At 36.0% G+C, this 23,729-nt stretch overlaps 13 protein-coding genes and 1 non-coding gene across 15 annotated transcripts; 7 read left to right on the forward strand and 7 right to left on the reverse strand.

Annotated features, from left to right (window-relative positions):
* The first annotated feature begins 2 nt into the window (after positions 1-2).
* Positions 3-4,579, forward strand: T14B4.1 (tRNA/rRNA methyltransferase SpoU type domain-containing protein). Its single transcript, NM_062974.7, has 11 exons — positions 3-100; positions 210-337; positions 381-496; positions 828-1,376; positions 1,432-1,795; positions 1,839-2,166; positions 2,216-2,296; positions 2,341-3,085; positions 3,131-3,283; positions 3,327-4,271; positions 4,322-4,579. Exons 1-11 carry the CDS (start codon positions 6-8, stop codon positions 4,493-4,495), a joined length of 3,678 nt encoding a protein of 1,225 aa, NP_495375.3. The 5' UTR covers positions 3-5; the 3' UTR covers positions 4,496-4,579.
* A 210-nt stretch (positions 4,580-4,789) lies between these two features.
* exos-8 (Ribosomal RNA-processing protein 43) lies at positions 4,790-5,915 on the forward strand. Its single transcript, NM_062975.6, has 5 exons — positions 4,790-4,951; positions 5,000-5,143; positions 5,189-5,365; positions 5,416-5,745; positions 5,796-5,915. The coding sequence occupies exons 1-5, from the start codon at positions 4,835-4,837 to the stop codon at positions 5,859-5,861; spliced, it is 834 nt and encodes a 277-aa protein (NP_495376.1). The 5' UTR covers positions 4,790-4,834; the 3' UTR covers positions 5,862-5,915.
* Positions 5,916-6,012: 97 nt separating this feature from the next.
* Positions 6,013-7,366, forward strand: F41G3.6 (DUF2013 domain-containing protein). Its single transcript, NM_062976.9, has 7 exons — positions 6,013-6,049; positions 6,096-6,248; positions 6,293-6,437; positions 6,482-6,621; positions 6,672-6,809; positions 6,863-7,005; positions 7,052-7,366. Exons 1-7 carry the CDS (start codon positions 6,019-6,021, stop codon positions 7,190-7,192), a joined length of 891 nt encoding a protein of 296 aa, NP_495377.1. The 5' UTR covers positions 6,013-6,018; the 3' UTR covers positions 7,193-7,366.
* Positions 7,367-7,437: 71 nt separating this feature from the next.
* On the reverse strand, positions 7,438-7,847 carry ins-15 (INSulin related; the record flags this gene model as incomplete). Its single annotated transcript, NM_001026983.3, has 2 exons — positions 7,722-7,847; positions 7,438-7,674 (listed from the first exon to the last, which is right to left on the reverse strand). Exons 1-2 carry the CDS (start codon positions 7,827-7,829, stop codon positions 7,438-7,440), a joined length of 345 nt encoding a protein of 114 aa, NP_001022154.1. The 5' UTR covers positions 7,830-7,847.
* Positions 7,848-8,533: 686 nt separating this feature from the next.
* On the reverse strand, positions 8,534-9,059 carry ins-14 (INSulin related). The gene is made up of 2 exons (NM_001026982.5): positions 8,775-9,059; positions 8,534-8,689 (listed from the first exon to the last, which is right to left on the reverse strand). The coding sequence occupies exons 1-2, from the start codon at positions 8,908-8,910 to the stop codon at positions 8,580-8,582; spliced, it is 246 nt and encodes an 81-aa protein (NP_001022153.1). The 5' UTR covers positions 8,911-9,059; the 3' UTR covers positions 8,534-8,579.
* Positions 9,060-9,802: 743 nt separating this feature from the next.
* On the forward strand, positions 9,803-11,727 carry F41G3.5 (non-specific serine/threonine protein kinase). The gene is made up of 7 exons (NM_062977.3): positions 9,803-9,876; positions 9,924-10,036; positions 10,632-10,723; positions 10,773-10,979; positions 11,027-11,355; positions 11,404-11,518; positions 11,565-11,727. Exons 1-7 carry the CDS (start codon positions 9,858-9,860, stop codon positions 11,683-11,685), a joined length of 996 nt encoding a protein of 331 aa, NP_495378.2. The 5' UTR covers positions 9,803-9,857; the 3' UTR covers positions 11,686-11,727.
* mir-2953 lies at positions 10,281-10,341 on the forward strand. Its single transcript, NR_051265.2, has one exon. It is a non-coding gene; the product is annotated as a pre-microRNA mir-2953 (primary transcript).
* F41G3.10 (ShKT domain-containing protein) lies at positions 11,719-12,621 on the reverse strand. The gene is made up of 4 exons (NM_062978.8): positions 12,458-12,621; positions 12,223-12,411; positions 12,014-12,172; positions 11,719-11,969 (listed from the first exon to the last, which is right to left on the reverse strand). The coding sequence occupies exons 1-4, from the start codon at positions 12,612-12,614 to the stop codon at positions 11,791-11,793; spliced, it is 684 nt and encodes a 227-aa protein (NP_495379.3). The 5' UTR covers positions 12,615-12,621; the 3' UTR covers positions 11,719-11,790.
* A 270-nt stretch (positions 12,622-12,891) lies between these two features.
* On the reverse strand, positions 12,892-14,128 carry F41G3.20 (ShKT domain-containing protein). Its single transcript, NM_001026986.4, has 4 exons — positions 13,946-14,128; positions 13,708-13,893; positions 13,192-13,353; positions 12,892-13,131 (listed from the first exon to the last, which is right to left on the reverse strand). Exons 1-4 carry the CDS (start codon positions 14,109-14,111, stop codon positions 12,965-12,967), a joined length of 681 nt encoding a protein of 226 aa, NP_001022157.3. The 5' UTR covers positions 14,112-14,128; the 3' UTR covers positions 12,892-12,964.
* Positions 14,129-14,722: 594 nt separating this feature from the next.
* Positions 14,723-15,226, reverse strand: F41G3.19 (ShKT domain-containing protein; the record flags this gene model as incomplete). The annotated part of the gene is made up of 2 exons (NM_001026985.3): positions 14,723-15,002; positions 15,052-15,226. 2 exons carry the CDS (start codon positions 15,224-15,226, stop codon positions 14,821-14,823), a joined length of 357 nt encoding a protein of 118 aa, NP_001022156.2. The 3' UTR covers positions 14,723-14,820.
* Positions 15,227-15,448: 222 nt separating this feature from the next.
* Positions 15,449-16,049, reverse strand: F41G3.21 (ShKT domain-containing protein). The gene is made up of 2 exons (NM_001026987.6): positions 15,838-16,049; positions 15,449-15,743 (listed from the first exon to the last, which is right to left on the reverse strand). Exons 1-2 carry the CDS (start codon positions 16,010-16,012, stop codon positions 15,550-15,552), a joined length of 369 nt encoding a protein of 122 aa, NP_001022158.1. The 5' UTR covers positions 16,013-16,049; the 3' UTR covers positions 15,449-15,549.
* A 175-nt stretch (positions 16,050-16,224) lies between these two features.
* Positions 16,225-17,870, reverse strand: srx-95 (7TM GPCR serpentine receptor class x (Srx) domain-containing protein; the record flags this gene model as incomplete). Its single annotated transcript, NM_062979.4, has 8 exons — positions 16,225-16,333; positions 16,386-16,507; positions 16,707-16,775; positions 16,846-17,006; positions 17,271-17,420; positions 17,469-17,542; positions 17,590-17,750; positions 17,796-17,870. 8 exons carry the CDS (start codon positions 17,868-17,870, stop codon positions 16,225-16,227), a joined length of 921 nt encoding a protein of 306 aa, NP_495380.2.
* Positions 17,871-18,234: 364 nt separating this feature from the next.
* On the forward strand, positions 18,235-19,064 carry fis-1 (FIS1-related protein fis-1). Its single transcript, NM_062980.6, has 4 exons — positions 18,235-18,331; positions 18,373-18,481; positions 18,529-18,608; positions 18,793-19,064. The coding sequence occupies exons 1-4, from the start codon at positions 18,281-18,283 to the stop codon at positions 18,982-18,984; spliced, it is 432 nt and encodes a 143-aa protein (NP_495381.1). The 5' UTR covers positions 18,235-18,280; the 3' UTR covers positions 18,985-19,064.
* A 566-nt stretch (positions 19,065-19,630) lies between these two features.
* F41G3.3 (FH2 domain-containing protein) lies at positions 19,631-23,684 on the forward strand (the record flags this gene model as incomplete). Of its 2 annotated transcripts, NM_062982.6 has the most annotated exon segments (12): positions 19,689-19,812; positions 20,138-20,431; positions 20,474-20,743; positions 20,938-21,160; positions 21,261-21,906; positions 21,958-21,996; positions 22,389-22,402; positions 22,404-22,557; positions 22,606-22,945; positions 23,011-23,140; positions 23,189-23,278; positions 23,333-23,684. In NM_062982.6, coding segments are annotated over 12 exon segments (2,403 nt in total). In that variant the 3' UTR covers positions 23,412-23,684.
* Between the last annotated feature and the right edge of the window lie 45 nt (positions 23,685-23,729).

Here is a 23,729-nt window from a genome sequence, read left to right on the forward strand (position 1 = left end):
AGATTATGGGCGATGCTGAGAGCGAAATTCAAATTCGCGCATATTGGAATCGACGAGCTGAAAATGTCGATGGAGATGAAAGTGTGGCTGACTTTCTAGCGTAAGCATGAATTAAAAATGTTTTATATATCCTAACTGTTTCGATATTTCAAAAATTATTTACCTCGGGTCTGCCTGATTACTCCTAAAATTAACTATTTATATCCCAGGTATCTTCGAATCGTGGATCAAAACGAATTTCAAATTGCCCTCCCAACTCTGTGCATTGTAGCTGCCAAAGATATCACGGATTCGAGAAAGAAGGAATTCGAAGGAATTTGTGCTGATGTGTTATTAGGTTTGCAATTCAATCAATATTATTAAACATATTTTGATTACAGACGCCGAGTCTTCAAGGCCGTCTCGACGAGCAGTTATTGCATGTCTGAAGGAATTTTGCTCTGGTTCTGCATGGACAGATTTTTACACTTTGGTAGAAGCTCTTGAGGAGCCCCAGGTACCACTCAAACGCGGCAAAAATACGAAAAAAAAATGTTTCATATGAGTAAAAGTGTGAAAAAGTACTGCAGTTTCCAACTCTCATTTCTGCGGAATTTTTTATCGATTTTGCATTGCATAGTTTTTGGATAATAAAAAAAGCTCAAATAGAAACACATAAATTATAAGCAAATCACGGGAAACTTTTTTTCGAAATCGATGAAAACTCCGCAGAAACAAAACGTTTTAAATTACAGTACTTTTTAAAGGCGCTTATCGTGTCGAGACCTGGTATCGCATTTTCGGCGGAAAGCTTGTTTGCGATGTAATTACAATTGGTTTTTTTACAGTTTCACATCATTCGTCCAGTGTTACCTCGATTCGACACGCTTCTGAATTCGGTTCGTGATGGAAAACTCAATTTCCAATGGTTGAAAGTTGCTTTATTCCGAGCTATGCTTCATACAAATGGATGGATTCGAGTTTGGGCGATTGAGAAAAGTATTTCAATTGATGCATCGATTCTAAAGGATAATGATCATGTGATTACATCACTCATCATACCGAATCTCAATAATAATGACGTCTTCTGGAGAAACTTGGAAAAAGGACGAATGGATGCATTTCTGATTCAACTTGGTTCAATGTTCAATTCAATCAGAGAAACCCCAGATTTCATCCGAAATCTATTGGTTTCTATTGAATTAATGTCCTGTCCGACTGCAATTTTCTTTGTTGTATCCGCTCTCAGATCAATTGCCAAAACTGAAATTCTGAACTCTGACGATGTTCCATTATTGAGAAGAGTTGTTTTGAAAGCGAGATATATTCCACACAAGTCGATAAGAATAATTACGATTCGCAATTTGATAGTTTTTTATGCAAAAATTACGAGATTGGTAAGTTTTATTAATATTTTGGAAAATTTCAAAATGTTCTTAACCTTTTATTCAGGATGGAACCCTTCTCCACGAGCTTTCAAATCTAATATCCTACATTTCACAAGATGCCACATCTATAATGATAGATGCCGTGTTCAAAGAAATTCAAAATATTCTCGATGAAACATCATACATTGCAAATGAAAACCAGGACGAAAATGTTTTCCATCAAACTTTTGGAAATGATTCCAAAAATTTAGGATTGCATGCAAAAATGTGGTGGATTTCAATGGGAAAAGCAACCATTCAGAAGGAAAGAATGCTGTCAAGACTTCAATTAGAAGTTTCTGAATTATTAGGAGAGAAGCCTACTGCTGATTTGACATCTCAATTGTTTTTACTCAAGGAACGGCCGGAAAATATGGATTTCAGTAGTGGTAATTTCGTTTAAAATAAATATTATTTATGATTTTTTTTCAGATGTTCTTGAATGTATGAAAAACGATCTAGGTGAATACATTCTCACGCAGATTATATCAAACAAAGGTTCCAAACGAGAGCTGGAGCTACTACAATCGCTTCACATTCCACTTTTCAATAAGTACTGTTCCCACCTGAGCATACCATTTGCTCTAGCAGTTGTTCAAGTATTAGGAGATTTGAAAACATGCGAATCAGCTACAGTATGCCTCACATTCTTCAACGCTCTTGTCGAAAATGTTCCAGAAGAGCGCTACGAAACATTGGCAATTGAGTTTTACAAGTATCTCGGAGGAAATGAAGTTATCGGAATGAAAAGGATGAAAAAGTAAGTATTCAAAATGAAATCGAAGAAAATCATATTTTTTAAATTATAGATCGGTAGAGGAATATGAAACAAAGGAGTTCAATCAGATTTCTGCAACACTTCATTCTCTTCGATTGTCCCTGCTCAATAAGTATGTTGATGCTCTGAAATTGAAACTGATTAAAAAAATTATAGATTTATAAAAGATGTTGACGAAAATCAATTTCTTTCTGAATGTGTGGAACAACTTGATGTGGCTTCAGCTTTCCCAGTTAAACAACAATTATGCCTACTAATTGCAAGATTTATCAAGAAATGTACAGATCACAAGTTGGCTCTGGATTGTATTCGAGCATCTGCAAGCATTGTGAATGAGGAGAAAAAGTCACTGAACAGTCTTCCAGCTCTTCGATCATTTTTCCATGTGGCTCTGAGTGGCCCTCAAAGTGATCCAGTTATTGCTCAAGAATCAATCGAATTATTGGAAGCTCAGTTAGCAGTTGCCAGCCAAAGTACTCCGATTGCTCTGATTCTTGTAGATGCCATTACAAAGTATCAAACAAATTTAGATGTAAATTGGGCGCCATTTATTGTGAAGCTTGCTTTATTTGGGCCTGTTCCGAAGAAAGAATCAAGAGTTATTTCATACGCATATTCTATGATTTTCGAAGAAGAAGGCTCATATTTAAAGAAGGATCAAGTTGAGAGACTCGATGAAGTCGTTCAAACAGCAAGATTCAAAGCTGTTTTGTTAGCATTAAAATTATCAACGGTAGTTGATGGCAACGCCTGGCGAATCGCACTAATTGAAGAGATCTTTAAAGCATCCGCCATCATGGATCAAAGTTCAAGCCGATCGTTTGGTCTATCAATGGCTCATCGACAGAAGACGAGGGCAGTAGAATTGCTGCATTTATTGGCTCTGAAAATTGAAGATCAAGTACGTTTTTCTTTTACTTCTCAAAAAAATAATCTCAATTTTCAGGAATCTGCTTCGAAAGTTTTTGATTTCTGCATCAATTGTGTCGTGGATCCATGCCAACAATTTTCGATCAAATTAATTGTTGAATGGACATTGGCGATGCTCTGCGTTAAATTTGAAAAGTTATTCGAAAAACTCATCGATGAAGAGTTTGAGGTATTTTTTGAATTTTATTCTTTTGGAAACCACCAATTTCCAGAAAAATATGGCTTCCCAAAGAATTGGCTCAATTTGCTCATGGCTCAATGTCCTAAATTTAATCGCTCGCGTGGCACCGAAATTTGTAGATTCATGTCTGGATAAAGTGATTGTATGGTGCACTGCTCAAAATTTCCCTGTTAGATGTACAGCTCTAGCTGCAGCTCGTCTCATGTTCTCGACGTTTGATAAGGATCGTCGGAAGAAGTGGAGAATTGTCAAAGCAATTGTGAATTTTGACGCGGAACCGTCTGGAAATTCGAAAAGAGTCATTGATAATCTATGTTCCGATTTCTACTTTGCAAAATTGCATATCAATGATCATTTCAACTTCCAGACAATCCTCTCAGAAATTGCGAAACGTACTGGAATGCCTCCCGAAGAAACAATTCCAAATAATATTATCATGGAGATGAACAACATCACACATCAAATTAAATCTATGAATGAAGATCAAGAATTTCTTTCTGCTCCTTCAGAAGTCTATTCTGCACTGTCGAAGAATGCCAGTTGTGCTCCGAGCATGGAGAATGAGGATGTTGGTGAAGAAGAATCTCCAATTGAATTCGATGAACAACCTGAAAATACCAATGCATCAACTTCGTTCCAACGGAAAATCGTCAAGGAAAACGAGCTGAACGACGGTGGAATTTCACTGATTGTTGTGGCTTCTTTAGTGGATAAACCGAACAACCTTGGTGGAATCTGTAGAACGTCTGAAATTTTTGGAGTTGACACACTTGTCGTTGCCGATGTTCTCGTCGCCCAGGATGCGAACTTCAAAGCATTGAGCATGAGCTCAGAGAATTGGCAGAAAATCGAAGGGGTTAAACGAACAAACTTGCTCCCATATCTTCAAAATCTTCGAGCCAACGGATACACAGTGATCGCAGCTGAACAGACGACTGATAGTGTGATGATGCATGATTTTGTATTCCCAAAGAAGGTATTAAGCTGTATTTTAAGAAAAACGAATAAATAATGTTTTATTTTCAGGCTGTGATTGTTATGGGCGATGAAAAAGAAGGAGTTCCGGTGAATCTACTACGCGCAGTTGATCAAACTGTGGAAATCAAACAAGTTGGGCATACTCGAAGTTTGAATGTGCACGTCACGGCGGCGCTTATGATTGCTAAATTTGCCGAACAAGTCAGATTTGATAAAAATTAAATAAACTTCCCTTGTTAAAGTTGTTGTTTTTGTTGTTAACTTTCTTTTTTGCTCGTTCTTGAACAATAAAATTAATAATAATTAGATGGTGTGTTGAATAAAAATAAAAAGCGTTGAGTTTTCACCATATATTTCTCCAAGAAAAAAGAAACTCTTATTTTTTGCCGTTCTACGATCGGAGATTTTGTGGATTCAATTCTCCGGTGTCTGCGAAAATTGTTGCGAGGTCTCCCAAGCAAACTCGCCCTAGTGCACACCTAACTTTATTTCTTATAAAGAATTTGTTTTTTGCAGCGCGTTGATTTTGCCGGTAAAATAAGAAGAATTGGCTAATCAACAATGTCATCAGAAGTACTTCGAGGCATTGATCCACGTGGATACTTTGCAACTTTTATCAAAGAAGGAGTCTATCCTGACGGACGTGGTCTTCTTGATGAACAAAAACTTGTTTTTAAGGTAATTTTTCTCACGATTCAATTCTATGTAAACTTTTCAATTTTTCAGCAAGGAGAATGTGGCGGTGTTGGTTCATCTGTCGTCAGTACCCAAGGAGTGACTGTTTCGTGTTCAATTCAAGCTTCAGTTTCACTCGTTAGTGATGCACCCCTGGTGGATATCAAAATTGAAGGTTCTCAGCAGCTATCAGAGGTTAGCTACTGAACATTTATTTACTTGTATTCATATAAATTATAGAAAGACGCAGAGGACTGCAACAGTGTCTTGCTTTCGTTATTCACAAATAATTGTTTCGTTCGACGCGAAAATTTGCGATGTTTGGATGTCTGTGGCAAACCTTTGCCTCTGGAATGGCAACTTCATATCATTGTTAAAGTGCTCAGTCTCGAGGGAAACTTTTTGGATGCAGCTGTGGTATTTACAAAAGATTTTGTTTTTTTAAACATAATTTTAAAATTTTTCAGTGCGCTCTCGGTGCCGCTCTTGTAGATGCAAAGCTCCCGTCGATTGTATTAAACCATTCCGAGGGCGACGAATCGACAATTGAAAAAACACAAATTCAAGCAGATTACCGAACAATGCATCGATTGACGCTCGAAGAACCTTTGATGTGCTGTTCATTCGGTATTTTCGTTGACGTTAATTCAGACAAAAAGTCTGAAGTTCTCCTCTTGTCTCCAACATTAGAAGCAATATCAGTGTGTCGAGCAACTTGTTCTGTAATTGTTGGAAAAGATGATCACATGGTTATGGTTCGTGAACGAGGACAGTTTTCTTCTTTCTCCCTTTTAAAGGTATTTTATTGTTATGTAGTTTTACGATCACTAACTTAATTCATATTCAGAAAATGTGTCAAATTACCGCCGAACGCCGACACAAATTCGTGGAGTCTCTTCAAAACGTTGTTTGATTATTTAATTTTGTTGCTCGTTTAAATATGTTTTCTGTTATAAATTGTTGTTTCTCGATCGATTTTCATATTGTTTGGATCCACCAATTCGTTCGATCGAATCGTATCTCATTTTTTGGCATTTTTTTCAAATTTTAATTCTCCATTTCAGATCGAAATGCGATACTTTGGAACTTTCAATAGAAACAGTGCGTTTGATATGAAGTTTTTAGATTCAAAGTTTTTTTATTGCAGAGGGACTCTTCACAGAGAGCAGGGACATCATGGTTTATCAACAAGCTCGAGACGAAGAACACAAGAAGAGAAAAGAAGCAAATCTCGAACTTGATTCCGATAGTCACGTCGGAATGTGGCTTCTCTGTCACCCGGATAATGATCTTGCAATTGGTAATATTATTTCATTGAAATTAAGTTAAAAAATACATTCTCAGCTATGTACACAACGATGGTTCGACTTGCCGGAGAGCTGTCTCTAGAAGTGACACATGATGATATTATTGCCTGGCTCGGAACAGCAATTCGGTGCCATCCATCACAACTGGTCCCACGAGGAGAGGCGGTTTCCATTCGCGACAAGTAAGAATAATTTAAGTATAAACTTCGCAGTTTCTAAGTTACAGACCCACTCTCCCAACTGATCCTCGAGGTGGCGACTGGAACACAGGTGTCGGAATCACACAGACCTGTCTTTTGCTACGATATCTCTCACAATGCTCCCTGGACCAACTTTCAATCGATGAGAGAGCCAATGTCCTGTTTGGTAATATTGTTTTATCACTTGTAGATTTCCAAAATCAAAACTAATTTCAGCTATTCTTCGCGTCTTCAGTGATTCTGACGAAGTCGCCGCATCTCCAGATGCCCAGAAATTTGTTCGTCGTATCTATTCGTCGGGATCACGTTATGATTTAATCGATGCTCTCGCTGCAATTTTCTTCCAACTTTCAAGTAAGATATAATGTTAAGAATTCATCATTAAAGTTTTTGTATTTTCGCTCCAGACGACATTGCAACAATGGCGGACGCTGTTCGCACGCTGTGGAGCATCACAGAGGATGAGCCACTTGTAATGAGACTGACAGTTGAAATTCTGATGTGTTTATGCCAGAGATCTGAAGTTGTCGCTAATCTTCCAGAGTTTAAGGTATATTATAACTTAAATTCTTGATCAACAATAATATTTTTTGTAGCTGGGCGATCAAATGTACTGCAAGCAAGTGAAAATGATCATTCTCGATTTGACGTCTGACGCGCACGAACAAGTTCCAGAATTGCACCAGAAAGATGAGCTCAGCAATTTGGTCAATGAGGTGTTCAATCTTAAAAGATAGGGCACTAATTTCATATTATTTATGTACTTATTTCTCCCATCCGGCTTTCAATCATTTCGTGTGCTATATTTTGAACGGTATCCTTTTCATCCATTCACTCATAATCCCATGACTATTTTGCCAGTTATCATTGCGCATTTTACTGCTATTGCCAATTTGAAATAAATTTCTGTGAAAAGTTCTGAATTCTGAGTGGGCTAGCCAATGTTAATGAAAGAATGGGAAAATGTTATGAAACAATGTTTTTATTCAACATGGCAAAGTAGAAAAGAAACTATTTGTGTCCTGTTCAAATTTCTGAAAATTAAACCTGAATAATTCTGTTTCTCCTTCCTTGTTAACTTACGAAAATCACACCAAGAAAAGATCTGTTTGTCCGTACAACCAGTGGAACAACAATCCAGAGCTCTTAGTATTTCTGTTTGAATAGCTCCACCATTACACAGAAATGCAACTCGTCGGCTCAACGATTCCCCACATGACTGAAATTATTCATTTACAAAAATGCAACTTATTCAGAATGACTCACACGATAGGAATGATGTTTATTGTCACGAGGTTGGAAGTCATTTCCAGAATATGATTCTGATATGACTGCCAAAAGAGCAAAAACCACAATGAGAGGAAGAAGCTTCATTATCTGAAAATTAATTTACATTTGTTTTTGGGCAAGAAAAGAAATGTAAATGAACAAAATAGCTCTCGGGATATTCTTTTTATACCATCGATACAATCTGTAATTTAAGGTGGGTGATAGTTGTTTTCGATGAACAGTTATTTTAAAATACAAAAAACAAGAAAAATTATACGTTCCATTCACTGAAAATACAATGACGCTTACAAGAATCGGATATCTTCCAGACAGTTCAAGGATTTTTCTGAAAACAAGAGACTACTATAAATTGTGGAGGAGCATAAATGTGGATGTTTCTTCGATGCACCATGAATAGTCTTAAAAATCCAAACTCAAAAAAACTCGATTTTTTTAAAAGTTTTAGTTAGAATCTCTATTTGAAATTCCTCCAAAATTCCCACTTTCTAACCAATCAGCATCTTCGATCTCTACCAATTCCGTCTGATTGGCTTAAAAATGGGCGGAGCAAATCGCTGATATTATTTTTATTTTGAATTTATTTTGAGTTAGTTTATACATTAGAAATAATAATCTAGTAATCTATTCTGGGTGAAAACCAAGCTCAGGCGTTTGTGCCAAGTTGGAAAATACGTAGTCATGAAGACTTGCCTGACTACTGTGGAAATCCCAGTAGATGCATTATTCACGAAAACGGGTCTTAACTGGAAGTCCTCTAGCAGCACTCTTACTATTAGAAAACGACTATTCGTCAACTAATTACTTTATTCAACAAAAAATATAGTTTCTAGATTTTTAGATTTCGTGATGTGGTTCTTCTTCGTGAGGTTTCAGGGTGCAGAACATTTTCAGATGAGCTTTGGAGCAGTGAGATGTGCAGCATCTTGTGAGAAGACGAACAAGTTCTGAAAGTTTTTTGATATTAATTTAATTTTAAATTTAGGACATTAGATGTTCTCAAGCTTTCAATTCTTCAAAATAATAACTTACTATCTTCAGTAATTCCGTGAATACAGAGTTTCGTGATTCTCGAAATGAACTTTGCATCGCATTTGATGTCTTCAGAGCTTACGGCGAAGTTGATAAAAAGGCTCACTAGAAGCAAGAATTTCAGATGTGTGAGCATCTCGGTGGTAAAATGAAGCCCAAATGAAGAAAAAAGGAGCTTTTTATGTTTATGCTTGAGAGCTAATCAGATGAGAAGGAAGTCGTAGTTTTCTGATATGACTGAGCATTCTGAAGATCGAGAAAATCAGTTATAATCTTAAAACACGGGGATTACTGACGTCACTCGACCAAGTAGCAGGTGAGATTATTTTCAGATGTCCTATAAGATTATATGTTCTGTAATCTACTTATTATGTTTAGTTTCTAATCTTCAATACATTATGATATGCTAATGTGGTTTAGATAATTGAATAGTTGACTCATTGCAGATGGAAATAGAAACATTATTGTTTTATCCGAAAAAAGTGTATCTTTCTGAGTGATAACCAAACCTACAATTTAATGTTTTTGCATTTTGATATTATGAAAATTGTATGATTCATTTTCAGATTTCTGACTGTGTAATTAGACTAGAAAGCTACAAATTTGGAAAATGAATTTACTAGTAAACAGATTTCTTGCCAAATTTCAGACGAAGAAATCAAAGGCAGAAGGCATAGAATATGTGACAATTTAGGAATGAGGTCTAAAGTATTTTCCATATTAGAATTACCGTAGTTTGAAAGCTTATATCTTGGTTGAAAAAAAAATTATCAAAAGTTCATAAATAGAGGAATATTCTATGCGTAACAGGTTTGGACTGAACTCGGGGTATTATCTATAGAAGAAAAAGCTGAGCTCGAGGGAAGATGGTATTAAAGCGGAAACACAGAATTAACTACCATAAAAAGCCTCTGTTCAAAATTTAAATCACGATCCTATACGTAAAAATTATGAACATTTCAAAAATATTTTGTTAAGTGTGCGTGAAAAGTTCTACCACAGACAACGTAAGATAAATAATCATGTTTATTTTCCGTCTCGTAATTATTTCTATTCATTTTGTGTATTTATCACCGTTGAAACATGGGAACGGTTTGTAAAGGTAACATCAAACTTTTCCAATTGTCAATGCCACGCACGAATCTTTAGAAAATAGTGAGAATCAAGTCTCTGAAGGCGTTGAATTGGATAAAGGATATCGGCTTCTAGACTATAAAGTCGTACGGTTTATCGCCAAAGGAGCATTTGGAGCTGTCTATCAGGTATTACATAATATTTTTTCGGGGTTTTATTATTATTATTATTATACGCGCATTAGAAAATTTATATATTGTTTGCAAAGTGCTTGTGCACTTTTTCTGTCTTCTCACCCTCAATCTATTTTTTGACGTCACCATGGTGCTCACAACGACACGGAGCAACAAGCAGTGCTCTCCTTGATGTGCAGTTCTAAACATATATTATATTTATCTATTCATGATAACTAGAAGACTTCAAATTTCCAGATACAGAAGTGTTCGTGAAAATAAATATGTGTTTTTTTTATGATCACTAGCTCTTCTGTAGCTGAAAAAACTTGAAAATAATATTTTAATCGAATTAGTTGGATGATTCAGCTAATTTTTTAAAGTTTCTGCTTGAATGTTACGTTATGATTTTTTGTGAAATTGGAATGAACATTTGCATGATTTAATATAAATATAGGGCACACATTGAACAAATTAAATTTATATCACTTTTGAATTGGATGTTGAAATTCCTTGAAGTTTAATTTAAGAATGATACATCTTTTTCATTCAATAAGTTAGCAAAAATTGAAAAGCTTCCCACAGAAATTAATTGTAGTTTCCATTTCAGGTCGATCACATAAATACTCTACCATTTGCTCTGAAACTTGAAAGCCGAAGCTCTGAAACTAGAAATTTGAAAATGGAAGCTGTTGTTCTCAGGTATCAGGTTCTATGAATATTTCTCAATACAACCAAAAGCTAATTTCAGAAGCCTTCTCCCAATTCGTTCACCTTATTTCTGTCGTGTCTTCTTTTGCGGGAAAGCGGAAAAATTCAATTTCCTTATTATGACTCTTGTCGGAAAGAATTTGAGCGAGCTTCGTGCCAACTGCCCGAATCGAAAGTTTTCACGTCGAACTGGTCTTCAAATTGGAATTCAAATGATCAATGCCATCCAACAACTTCATTCCATTGGGTACAAAACATTTATTATCATTAATGTGTTTTAACTCAATAATTCAGATTCATTCATCGTGACATAAAACCTGCCAACTTTTGCATAAATCTCGACAATCCACATCAACTTGTGATGGTCGATTTTGGAATGTGCCGGAAATATTTGAATGATGGAGGAACTCAACTGAGACATCCAAGATGGTCTGTTCATGGTTTTAGGGGAACTGTTCGATATGCACCACTGGCTACTCATTATGGAAGAGATTCTTGTCGTAAAGAGGATTTGGAAACAATCTTTTATGTTTTGGTTGAACTTTTAGTTGGAACATTGCCTTGGATGACTATGGAAGAACATATTCATGTTGAGCATTCTAAGCAAGTTGCAAGAACTACGGGTGAGAAAACAGCTTTACAAACTGATAAAGTATACAATATTTTCTCAGGATTGCGTGAATTCCTCTCTGGATGCCCAAAACAACTTGTTCATATTCTCCTTTACATTGACAATCTTCGCTTCTACGATGCACCTGACTATGCACTTATTCGTGGATTGCTCAGGTAAAATCAAAATTAAAATAGTGCTGTAAAATAAAGACGCCTTCAGTTTTGCCCTGGAAAATTGTCAACACAATGGATCATTCGAGTGGGAAGAAGAAATGAAAATGGAAAGAAAAAAGGACGAAGATATGAGATCGAAAGACGAATCTGAAATTGAGGATGGATGACGCCGGATCTAGAAATTAATAAAAGTTCTTGAATTCTTCAAAATTATTTATTGAGACTACGTGTTTTAGCTTTTGAGCTTGACTACGTCGTTCGCAGTAATTTTTTTAGCCAGAAGTACAATATCCACAGGTTCTTGGACATTGTTGTCTCATCAAAGTGGCATATGCTGAGTTGTTGCAATAAGAACGCATAGCTGTACAATCGCTTGTTCCTGTATTTGGGTTGACCAAGTCAGCACAAGTTGTACTAGTACGAGTAGTAGTGACTACTCCTGATCCAGAGCCTAAACATTTAGATATCATATTGAAAATGTTGATTTTAGCCTACAGTATCCGCAGGTTCTTGGACATTGTTGTCTCATTAAGGTGATATAAGCCGAATTATTACAATAAGAAGCCATTCTTGTGCAGTCACTGACTCCTGTGGTTGGGTTTGTCAAATCGACACAAGTAGTTGAGGTTCTGGTTGTGGTAGCAGTTCCAGTACCTGAAATTGGAATTTTGTAGTGAGTGAGAGAAGAGGGGATATCTGCTTACAATATCCACAAGTTCTTGGGCACTGTTGTCTCATTAGGGTGAGATAGAAGCTGTTGAAACAGTATGATGCCATTCTAGTACAGTCGCTGGTTCCTGTGCTTGGATTGGTCAAATCAACACATGTTCCTGAAGTCACTGAAGTTCTGGTGGTTGTGACAGCAGCTGCTGCTGTAGATGTTGTGGTGATTGCTGAAATAATTTGGTTCATGAAACCGGCGATATCTGAAATTCTCACTGAAAACGTCTCCATCAGGGCAACAACCACTTCCAGCAATGAGTGTGGTTCCTGGTGGGCAAGCTCCATTAAGATCCGGCATTGGTACGGAGTTGCATCCTAGTTGTTGAACCGAAATCCCGATAGAAGCAGCAACAATCAGAAGTTGGAACAGCATTATTACTCTGGAAATGTTACATATAATAGAAAGAGGGAACAATAGCAAAAATAGAGTACTCTGGAAATGTGTCTAACTGTGAACGAGTGGGCTTTTAAACCATTTTCGAGCAAATATCACACATAGCTATGACTGGTATTTGAATAGTTTTCGAATTAAAGCAACTGTATCAATAAATCGCATGATTTCGTGGGAGTTTCATTCGCGAAATGGGGCAAAGTTTAGTGGACTTAGGATTTTGGAAATTGAAAAAAAAAACATAATGTTTGAACGATAAAATGAATAATATTTTATTAGAGTTGCAAACTATTACAACATGTGACATCGACATTGTTAAAAAACATGTAAGATTAGGTGCAATATCCACAGGTCTTTGGGCATTGGGTTTTCATCAAGGACAAATAAACAGAATTGGTACAATAGGAAGCCATGCTCGCACAGTTGCTAACTCCGATTGAAGAATTTACGAGGTCAGCGCAGGTAGACGAAGATGAAGACGAAGAGGACGAAGATGTACCTTTAAAATGTACATCATATCATATTAACGATAAATATTAACTTGTCGAAAACTACTTACAATATCCACAGGTTTTTGGACATTGTTGCTTCATAAGTGTCAAATATGCAGAGTTGGTACAGTATGAAGCCATACCTGGGCAGTCACTGACCCCTGTCGAAGCATTTGTTAAATCGATACAAGTGGATGAAGATGACGTAGTGGTGGCAGACGATGATGTGCCTGAAAAAATATATAACTTCGCAAAGAGCTTCAGTTAGCCTTTTTCTTTGCTTTTGAAATTGATGTTGTTAAACTTAAATTGCTAAACTTATAAGTACAAGTGGCAGCTAAATGAAAATATACGGCAAACTTACGAGCCGACTTTTCGAGAACCCTTACCTTAGAGTTAGGCAAAAGTATTTTTGCTGAAAGTGTTCAAACATGACTTCTTCCAGCCAAACAGCCACATATAAATTTCTAATTGTGGTGAAAAGTTTACCGAAAAATAAAAGGCGCCTCTCCAAAACTCGATGTCCAATTCGATTTATGTTTCAGCATAAAATGTTTCTTAAGAAAGTAAATTTCAAAACTTACAGTATCCGCAAGTTTTCGGGCATTGTTGCTTCATGAGTGTCAAGTATGCAGAGTTGGCACAATAAGAAGCCATTCCAGGGCAATCACTAACTCCCGTACTAGGATTAGTCAAATCAACACAAGTTGTAGCAGTAGTAGCAGTTGTTGTTGCAACCGTGGTTGTTGCCGCGGCAGTTGTAGTGATTGCTGAAAATTATGGAACTACGATTATTTGAAAACTAATTTTCAATAAAGTTACTGTATAAATCAGCATCTGGACAACATCCACTATCGGTGATATATGTGAAGTCATCTGGACAAGCCCCATTCAAGTCTGGCTGAGGATCCGAGGTGCATCCGTAACTCTGTTGAGACGAGAAGCCGATAAATGAAGAGAAACAAACGAATAAAATGAGAGAAAACATTTAAAATAATTGCTGTTAATCCCACCCTGGATAGATCCTTTTTAAAGGAATATCTGACAAATATTGAAAACTTTTTATTCTCCAACGATTATTTATTTGAGCAGAAGCATTGGGGACAGGAAGTGTTAGGAAACAAAGTTCCGCATCATTTTAAAGCAGAAATCCACTGTTTCAATAATCAAGAACAAATCTAATTAAAGTCATATACCTGGTACTATTTATAGATCATAGATCTTAATTTGAGATTTTATAATAATTGCACTTCATGATTACGGCCAAAATTGTGCCAGGGTTTGCCGGTTCCTGTAGTTTATTCATACAAACATTATCCAGCTTCAACTGGCATTTCTTATGTTTTCCTCAGATTCTTTAGAGTCCCTATTATTTTTTTTAACTAACTTCAAGGAAGTGATGAATTCATTTGGACAAATCAGAGAGACAAATCCGAGAGACAGAGGCAATCAGAGAGATCACGTCATATGAAAACTTATCACAGATCAGTTACATGTTCGGGTTGTTGATTTTTCAAACATTCTTTCAAAATGAAAATAGTATTTACCTAAACGTGTCACACCGAAAACCTTTTTTTATATAGCAATGAAAAACAAATTGATATGTGCATTATTTATTATCAGTCCCCATTATTAACTTCCAGTATTAAATTTATTACAATTTCAACGAGCCACATGAAATTCTATGAATCATGAATTCAACCGGAAGTGCAGTATCCACAAGTCTTTGGACATTGTTGCTTCATGAGTGTCAAGTATATGGAATTGGTACAGTAAGAAGCCATTCTAGTACAATCACTGACTCCAGTGCTAGCATTTGTCAAATCAACACAAGTTGATGATGATGAAGTTGTGGAAGATGTGGACGATGAGGATGTACCTTTAAAGTTGATGACATTGCAAATCTTCCAAAAGTATAATAAACTTACAGTATCCACAGGTTTTGGGGCACTGAGTTTTCATAAGAGTCAAGTATACCGAATTCGTACAGTAAGAAGCCATCTTTGGACAATCACTGACACCATTCGATGGATTAGTCAAATCAACACAACCCCATGATACGGTGCACAGAGCCGCCATAATAAAAAGTACAGTTGTTTGCATCTTGAACTCGGATGTTCGGGAAGTATACTTAGGCCTCTGACAGAACTGAATAAAGTTGGTATCTTTTTCTTCAAATCCTTTCATATATAATGAGGGCCCAACAGACACTATTGTTTGAACAGAAGCATCATTCCAAAGACTTCAAACTTCCGCAACATTTGTACATGTTCATTCAGCGTAGCGTATACTACAGTTACGCTTCAGCATGTTCTCATAAGACAATAAAAATTTGCAAAACTTTATTTTTTCTTTAAATTACCGACCTTGAAAGTATAAATAGATACATAATACATTAACTTGGAAAATAAAACACAAATTACAAATTATCCAGATGTGCAGAATCCACATGTTCTTGGACATTGCGTTCTCATGAGTGGTATGTAAACCGAGTTTGTACAGTAAGACGCCAGTCTAGTACAGTCACTGGTTCCAGTTCTTGGATTAGTGAGATCTACACAAGTTGAAGACGAGGAAGTTGTTGAAGAAACAGATGTAGCTGTGGAAGATGAGGAGTTGCCTGATATAAGATCACATTAAAGGTGCAATTGTATTTTGTTTGTCACAAGATTGAGGATTCTGTTGCCTGCTCCTACTTGGTCAAAACAACTTACAATATCCACAAGTTCTTGGGCATTGTTGTCTCATCAGAGACAGGTACACCGAATTTGTGCAGTAAGAAGCGAGTCTAGCACAGTCACTGGTTCCAGTTCTTGGATTCGTTAAATCGACGCATCCCCAAGAATAAGAGCACAAAACAGCAAGGACAACTAAAGTTATTTGTTGCATTTTTCAAGTAGTTAGTAAGCTCGAAACAATCTGATTTGTTACAATTGCAAAATTTCATTTTTATATCGCACCTTCAATTGCCTTCACTATTTGCACAGCAAGCCCTTTTTGTCTCCAATGGTTGTGAGTCAAACTTCTAGATTTTTTATTCAAATAAAACAAGTAGTTAACTGTTTGCAAATTGGACAAAGAGTATAAAGGATCATACATTATTATCGGAAATCACTAGCTGAAATTGAAATGACTGAGCTCTTCTTCTGAAGATTTTTCGAAGCAATACAAGCTGGCTGAATGTCATTATTGCACAGAAGCATGATTAATCTGAAAAGAAAACATATATTTTATTAGAACACAGATTTTGTTACTGAATTACCCATCGAACAGAGCCAAGAATGCCATAGAAGGAAGCGCAACAAGAATGTCTCCGAATGATCCAGAATGAAGAGATGAGATCAAGAAGACATCTATGATATAGAGCAATGATTGAGCCATACACTGGAAATTATTAAGTTTTATTCTGTCTGTAAATCTTGTTGATTTTTTTTGTGTTTATATTTTTTAGCTCCTGATTTATTTCAATGTTGCTCGAATTTTTCCAGTATATAGTTGATTTTATCTATAAAGTTGATTACTGTTTTGCCACGTCATTGTTTTAGTTCATTGCCCTTATTCTTCCCACTTTCAATTTGCTCACCTGAATAAACATTTTTGCGTTTCTTTGTTTTCTACGTGGTGCATTACGGCATGAGAAGCTTACAGATTTCTGAAAAATAAACATGGCTTTTTTGCAGTTTCTCGTATTTCGTTGTTTCAAAAATGTAATTAGCACTCACCGCTCCGCCACAACAAATAATGAGGAAACTGATGACGTTGAGCATATTGAAAATCATCATTAGAACAAAGGCACAATAGAGCTGAAGTTGGTAGTTTGCGATGTGGCAATCGTCGAAGTATATGAAAGTGAGGTGTTCAGATGAGAAGTAGCAAGTGCATTCTGAAATTTTCAAATGAGAAAATGTCTGGAAAATTTGAATCTTTTCGTTGGGGAATTCGTATTATTTCTGTTGAAGCCCTTAGTTCAATTTATATAACACTATATAACCTTAGCTACCATTCGATGTCAAATATTTTTTGCTTTGAAATACCTCTAACGACAAACTCCTAAAAATACACGTGCTATTCTAAACCATGTTCACTCAAGAGACCCACATGAACTTTAAAATGCTAGACTTATGTTCGAGAACAGCAAAAAAAATACCTGGATAACCTAAAAGTGTCCAAATAATTGCTGCAAACCATGAAGTTAATACTCCCAGTGCAATCATATCAGCATTTTCTCTTTTCACACTGCCAACAAAGCATATTGTTGCAAATCTGTTCAATGCCAGGTAGCATTGCGTTAAGGTTCCTGTGAAAATGATTACATTTGAGAAGCTCTAATTTAAAATTTTCAAACCTTGTATATAAAGTCCAAAAAGCAATAATTGACTCAACAACATATTTACGTAGTTAGAAACTAAATTGTCTCTCCTGAAAAAAAACCTCGATTTCCTTTTTATTGGAGATTAGACTCTTACGCAAAAACTGCTGGAACCAACCAGAAAAACACCAAAGAGCAAGTTAGAATATTGGAAAACGCCTTTGAAATCGAAAAAATAAAGAATCCTCCACGGAATTTAATACCAAACATGAAACCAGAAGCTATATAAGCATTCACAGCTCCACCAACTAGGCTTATCTATAATGTTTAAAGTTCTTTAAAGTAATTGCTGAATATTTATACCAATGCAAGTAAAATGGCTGCACATGTTCTTTGCTCGTGTTGGATTTCGATTGTGGAGTTAAAATGGAAATACATGGATGGTCTGAAATTTTTAAGGTCTATGAAATATGAAAACCACACAAGAAAAATTACGAAAAAGAAAAATTATATTCTCAATGAAGCAAAACGATTTTGTGCCATGAAGGCGTGGCTGATATTATAGCTTTAACTCTAATATCTTTCATATCTAATAAATTCTTGCTAGAAAAACCCATTGTTCCGAATAATTGGATATTGAACCGAATAATTGTTGACTGAATCATGATCATTGTACAAACCCTAAAAGATCAATCATTACACAGATTTTCAAGTGAAAAAATAAAATTGAAAAAGAAAACTATTGTAAAAATCCGTGATTCAACGTGGCCCTAAAATTAAATGTTAAGTTCCATTCTCCATTGTATTCCTCGTAAAACTTTTCAAGAACATTTCCCGAATTTTTGCAAATGGAACCTGAATCGATTCTCGACTTTCATACCGAACAGGAAGAAATTCTGGTAAATTTTTTATTTTTTTATTTTTCAAATTATTTCTTTAGGCGGCTCGTGCTCGATCGGTGTCCCGAGAGAATCAGATTAGTCTAGCCATTGTTCTAGTTGGATCAGAGGATCGGAGAGAAATCAAGGAAGGAATTGAAATTCTTGAAGGTCCATACTGTTCTGTTAGCTCCAATTTTAATTTTAAAGATTTTTAGATGTAGTCAGTGATACTGCTCATAGTGAAGATTCGAGAGTTTGTGTTCATTATCTTGCTCTTGCACACGCTCGTCTTAAGGTAATTGAGCATACATTTTTAAAGCATAGATCAGTCGTATTTTTGTTTGACTTCTGTAAACCCTAACAACCCTATTTTGGGGGCAATAGAAATAAATTTGTCTTGTAACCCGCATGACATCATACTACTGTAGGTTGTCTGCACAAGGAAACTGTAAAAAGAGAAGCTTATAAATTTATTTCAGAACTACGACAAATCAATCAATTTGCTCAATGCTCTTCTCCGAACCGAACCATCAAACATGCAAGCTACGGAACTTCGTAGAGCTGTTGAAAAGAAAATGAAACGTGAAGGTCTTCTGGGACTTGGATTGCTCGGCGGTGCAGTAGCTGTAGTTGGAGGTCTTGTCATTGCCGGACTTGCTTTCAGGAAATGATTTTTTGGAGCAAATCTGGACAGTCAAACATCACTCTAATTGTTTATGAAAATATGGTGCCAATAAATTACATATAATTCAATTTTTATTATAAATTAATCGACTTGTTTTTATGTCTTATTGTTCCGTGTTGTTGAGTCACGAGACAGAAATCAGATTAATTACGTTTTCTTCGTTTTTCACTAGTTTTCTCGAACGAACGTATTTGAAAGTGGTTAGACCACAGAATGTTGATAGGGATTTACATTTTCTAAGATATCTGATTTTTAGAGACTATGGGTCAAATAAAATATTACTTCAAATCAAAATAAAACTTTATAAATCTGGTTCTCACATTTCAAAAAAATATTTCAAAATTATTATACAATCGCATTTTGTACCTTGAACGCATGCTCTAATGAACAATCATTGTTTAACTTCGCAACAATATAAGATTTCATGCGGAAATGATATGAACAGATCCATATCACCCATAAAATCCAACAACAGAATAACACTCCGGCTCTCGGGCTCAAAATCAACAAATACAGTATATCTGCGTCTCTTCGTCTTGCACACACTCTCTCCTCTTCCTCAGCTGTCAGCCTGTCATGACTTCGCGGGGCCTTGTTTGGTTCCGTCTTCTCTCTTTTGACCAGAAGGAGCATTTCCCAGATAATCACATTAGCTTCAACAGTTTCACTCTTCATATTCATTTCAATACGATGGATCGAAGAAGAGATCCTCGCTATAAACAGCAAGAAGCACATCATTATGATGATCGGTACAACAACACTTATGATAATTACGATTACGAAGAGGATTATGGTAATCAATATGCAAACACTGGTAAGATATTCAATGTTTATACGTTTTATATTTCAATAGAAAAATATGAATTTTGATTAGAAGTTCAGATTGATTGCGATATTGTAACTCTAAATTTTGAATTTGAAAGTTTTTCATCAGCATCCTCAAACTTAATCTTCCCACAAACTTATATATTAAAATATGTGTTGTTCTCATTTCTGATTTAAAGATAAACTTTTAAAGAAAAATTATCCTAGCACAAGCAACATTTTTTTCCATACACCTAATAACTTACAGTTCAGATAATGTTTTAGATACAAAAAGTCTTCTTAAAGTACTCAATATTACAAAATATTGCTTCCAGTCCCCCACCATCACCACCCTCATCCTCATGCTCATCCACATCATCCGGAAGATCATGGATATGACGATGAAGAGGATCATTGGGCAAACCAACGTGACCAGCAAGACTTTTATGACACTGTCCCTGCAACAAATGTTCCTCCTGTAAAACCAATGGGTCCTCCGAAGAATCTTGCTCGAGTTCAAATATCTACTTCAATCCCATCAATGGAGTCTGACAATTCACCAATTCCACAGGCACCACCTCCACCGAGATTTGGACCTACTGGGGGATATAACAATAATAATAATAACGGTGAGAAGGGTTTCATGTAGCTTTTGAAAATAATTTTTTTAGATAGAAAGACGCCTGTTTCAAAATATGGTAATATGGCGACAACTGATATAAAGCAGAGAAGAGATCCATCAGATGTTCATATTCGATTTGATCCTGGAGCTAAAAGGGACTTAATTTCCAAACAATCATCGTACATTGATGGATATAGAACTGGTGAATCAGCAACTTCAGCTGCTAAAAAGAAGGAATCTGGAAGCTCATCTGGTGGTCAGGCAACAAATACAATTCGATCGATTATAAATAACCTCAAAAGTGGTGGAGCAGAAAAACGTGAGTTTTGTGACTAAAATACATTTGAAATTAAAACAACAAATTTCTTTGGGGTTTTAAGATTCGCTTTTTTACACATCGATGAGCGTCAGTTTTTTTGGGCAAAAATGTTTTTAAAGTTTTAAAAATTCAATAATAAAAATGTTACTAAATCCAAGATCGAGAAGTTTCAATCTAAAACGAAATTATCTCAGAAGAAGATACAATTCCTCGTAACCGTGTCTCTACAAATCCATTCATGAGAGCAAATCAACAACAACAACAGCAACAAAATCACAATGCAACTCGTTTTGAAAATAATAAAAATTCTTCGAAAAATGTAGCAGAAGTTGTGGAAAAAATGAATAATGGAGATTGGCCAATTCAAATTGAAGATGAAGATATACCACCTTCGGCTGCTGTAAATAATCCTAAACGGTAACATTTAAACGAGAAAAATTATTTTTTACAGAGAGAGAGCAAACAGTAAAAGAATTTTTAATTTTCTCATTCTTGTTCCCATTCAGTAAATTTTCAGAGGATATCAACAGCAGCAAGCTGACAAAGCGCGACAATGGGAGACTCTACACAGGAAGAAAGATGAGAAGAGAAGCATTCTGGACGAGGTGGCTCATTTGACAGGAGCTCCACCAGCTCCACCACTTCCAGCACAACAACCACCACCAGTTGCTCATTCTTCTCAAATTCCACAAAAACAGCAACATCCTCAAATGCAAAAACAACAAAGTCGGGAGGAGCATGACAAAATGTCTGACAAAAGTCATGAGGAAGAGCACACAAGTGTCTCTACTGATTCTGCACTTTGTTCTGAAACTTCAGAAGTTCGTGGCCCATCCCCATATAAACTTCCATTTGATTCACAAAAACCCGGAGAATTGTCAGAAGAAGCTGAGAAACTCTTGTTTTATTTCAAGACACACAAGGAAGTTTTGAATTATTTGGGAATTGGGTTAACTGATCGGCTTTGGAAACATATCCAAAAGCTTCCAAGTTTTGAAACTTCAATTCGAGTTTTCAAAAAGCAAGATGAAATTTCATCAAAGCCACCACCAGCACCACCGCTTATTCAAAATTCTCTAACACCACTACAAGGATCAAATGTTCCAGCAGCTCCAAAGATTACTGTCAGCCAATCATTTGCTCAGCAGGATAGAGATAGAAAGGTTGGAAAAGATGAAATGTACAGCTTTCATTGATTTTATCAAAATTTTCAGAGCCCAATCGGACATTCACACAATCGAAGCGTTTCCCAGGTGGCTGCCCGTTACTATTCTTGAATCTTTAAATAATTTATTTGACTATTCTTCTCTTCAGATTGATGTTTGTGTATGTGTGTTTGCTGTGCTGTCTCTTTATTTTTCTTGGGATTTGGTGTAGCTAGAAATGAGTTGGAGAATGATAATAAATTTGAAATTTGAAAAGAGACAGCACAGTTACATGACGCACATATAAAATCAATCTGAAATTGAGGTAAAGAAAATCTGGAGAGAAAAGAGGAGCTTAAATAAGTTGGCTTTGAGGCGCATTTGCCAAGAAAAAAATTCCAATTTTACATTTAAGACTAGGATTTTTAATTTAATAACATTCGGTCCTTTAGTTCAAGTGTGTTACTGTCAAAGATGAGTTATACGGCAACCATTTTCAGAATGAGTTGTCCCCCGCAACCAGCTGATGGATACTCATTGGAAGACCAATTTACAAAGAATGCTGATACGGGAAACAGTCGGGAAAGATCAAACAATGGTGGAAGATTTGTGAAAAAGTCAGCGGCAGCATTGATTGCGAAGAAACAAGGAATGCAAACCGAGGATCCGGTTAGCCAAAGCCATTGAAATTATTTTCAAGCCAATAATATTTTTTAGAACTCGGCGACTGAAATTATTGATCCACGAATCGCCGAAGAAATCAAAAATCTTCGTGATCGAGAAGAAGAGTTAAAAAGAAGTCGTTCAGAATTAGCTCTTGTAACAAGTCCCCTTCCGAGTTCTTATCAAATGAGTCCAAAAAAGACAAGTCCAAGTAGTAATATGAGAAGTGCTCAATCATACGATCATTTGGATAATTCGATTCGATCACCAATTGAGAGATCACATTCTTCACATAATATACATCATATGAAGAGTGTTGAGTCATCGTATCATCTCAGTGGAGCATATGGAAATGCAAATTATGGTTCAATGCCAAGAGCTCAACGAAAGCCAGGTTTTTTTTTTAATTTTCAGAGAGATGTTTCCATTGGAACAAGAATATAAAACTTATCAATTCAGGATCTTACCAACCTCAAATGCATGATCATCGTTCACAAGACGGAGGATACCGTCAATCCCCGAACCGAAACTTTTTTCGTCAGACACCAACCGCTTCTGAGGCGACGAACGCCGGTTGGCAGAAATCAGCGTAAATACTGTCTCCTAAATATAAAATCTAAAAACTTTAAAACTTCAGTCCGTCATTCGAGACGAAGTCGTCCGTCGCAGTTCATTCAGGCTTACAGCTTCCAGCCGCCCGAATTTCAATTTCATCTTATCAGCAAAGGTATAAAACTTTTTTTTCTAAAAAACAAACAGACCTTATTCTTTTTGTTTTCAGATCCAACGACAAGTATCAGAATCCCAAATCTATGTACGCTTCAAAACAACACGACACGACTCGTAAAATTGGGCTCTAGGAGATGGTTTTTGAAGAAGAGAAGAACAATTTCAAAACGAGAAGAATCATTTAAGAAAAGTGTTGGCAGAAATACTGTTCGATTTTCTGAAACTGTTACAAGTATATTTTAATTGTTTTTCAACTTTGGTGCATGTTTAAAATCGCGTCATTAAAACTTTGGGGGAAATCGAAATTTCTGATTCTTCAGAAATAATTTATATTTCCTTTTATTTTTTTTTCGCACGAAAGAGTTTATTTTATTGAAAATGAACATTTTAATTTTTTAAAAATCATGTTTTGTCTGGTAAATCTTGAAATAAAAAACAATTACTCAAAG

The sequence above is a fragment of the Caenorhabditis elegans genome, chromosome II (genome assembly GCF_000002985.6).
Source record: "Caenorhabditis elegans chromosome II".
Taxonomy (NCBI): Eukaryota; Metazoa; Nematoda; class Chromadorea; order Rhabditida; family Rhabditidae; genus Caenorhabditis; species Caenorhabditis elegans.

Coding starts and splice junctions, on each gene's coding strand:
- T14B4.1 (NM_062974.7), top strand. CDS start 6: ATGGGCGATGCTGAGAGCGAAATTCAAATTCGCGCATATTGGAATCGA. Junction 101..209: donor AGTGTGGCTGACTTTCTAGC/GTAAGCATGAAT, acceptor TTTATATCCCAG/GTATCTTCGAATCGTGGATC. Junction 2,297..2,340: donor CGATTGTCCCTGCTCAATAA/GTATGTTGATGC, acceptor AAAAAATTATAG/ATTTATAAAAGATGTTGACG.
- exos-8 (NM_062975.6), top strand. CDS start 4,835: ATGTCATCAGAAGTACTTCGAGGCATTGATCCACGTGGATACTTTGCA. Junction 5,366..5,415: donor ACTTTTTGGATGCAGCTGTG/GTATTTACAAAA, acceptor AAAATTTTTCAG/TGCGCTCTCGGTGCCGCTCT. Junction 5,746..5,795: donor CTTCTTTCTCCCTTTTAAAG/GTATTTTATTGT, acceptor ATTCATATTCAG/AAAATGTGTCAAATTACCGC.
- F41G3.6 (NM_062976.9), top strand. CDS start 6,019: ATGCGATACTTTGGAACTTTCAATAGAAACA. Junction 6,810..6,862: donor AATTTTCTTCCAACTTTCAA/GTAAGATATAAT, acceptor TTTTCGCTCCAG/ACGACATTGCAACAATGGCG. Junction 7,006..7,051: donor CTAATCTTCCAGAGTTTAAG/GTATATTATAAC, acceptor TATTTTTTGTAG/CTGGGCGATCAAATGTACTG.
- ins-14 (NM_001026982.5), bottom strand. CDS start 8,910: ATGCTCACACATCTGAAATTCTTGCTTCTAGTGAGCCTTTTTATCAAC. Junction 8,690..8,774: donor TCACGGAATTACTGAAGATA/GTAAGTTATTAT, acceptor AAAAACTTTCAG/AACTTGTTCGTCTTCTCACA.
- F41G3.5 (NM_062977.3), top strand. Junction 11,356..11,403: donor GCAAGTTGCAAGAACTACGG/GTGAGAAAACAG, acceptor ATATTTTCTCAG/GATTGCGTGAATTCCTCTCT. Junction 11,519..11,564: donor CTTATTCGTGGATTGCTCAG/GTAAAATCAAAA, acceptor AGACGCCTTCAG/TTTTGCCCTGGAAAATTGTC.
- F41G3.10 (NM_062978.8), bottom strand. CDS start 12,614: ATGCTGTTCCAACTTCTGATTGTTGCTGCTTCTATCGGGATTTCGGTT. Junction 12,412..12,457: donor CCCTGATGGAGACGTTTTCA/GTGAGAATTTCA, acceptor AAATTATTTCAG/CAATCACCACAACATCTACA. Junction 11,970..12,013: donor TCCAAGAACCTGCGGATACT/GTAGGCTAAAAT, acceptor CTAAATGTTTAG/GCTCTGGATCAGGAGTAGTC.
- F41G3.20 (NM_001026986.4), bottom strand. CDS start 14,111: ATGTTTTCTCTCATTTTATTCGTTTGTTTCTCTTCATTTATCGGCTTC. Junction 13,894..13,945: donor TCCAGATGCTGATTTATACA/GTAACTTTATTG, acceptor CATAATTTTCAG/CAATCACTACAACTGCCGCG. Junction 13,354..13,707: donor CCCGAAAACTTGCGGATACT/GTAAGTTTTGAA, acceptor ATATTTTTTCAG/GCACATCATCGTCTGCCACC.
- F41G3.21 (NM_001026987.6), bottom strand. CDS start 16,012: ATGCAACAAATAACTTTAGTTGTCCTTGCTGTTTTGTGCTCTTATTCT. Junction 15,744..15,837: donor CCCAAGAACTTGTGGATATT/GTAAGTTGTTTT, acceptor ATCTTATATCAG/GCAACTCCTCATCTTCCACA.
- fis-1 (NM_062980.6), top strand. CDS start 18,281: ATGGAACCTGAATCGATTCTCGACTTTCATACCGAACAGGAAGAAATT. Junction 18,482..18,528: donor AGGAATTGAAATTCTTGAAG/GTCCATACTGTT, acceptor AAAGATTTTTAG/ATGTAGTCAGTGATACTGCT. Junction 18,609..18,792: donor TTGCACACGCTCGTCTTAAG/GTAATTGAGCAT, acceptor AATTTATTTCAG/AACTACGACAAATCAATCAA.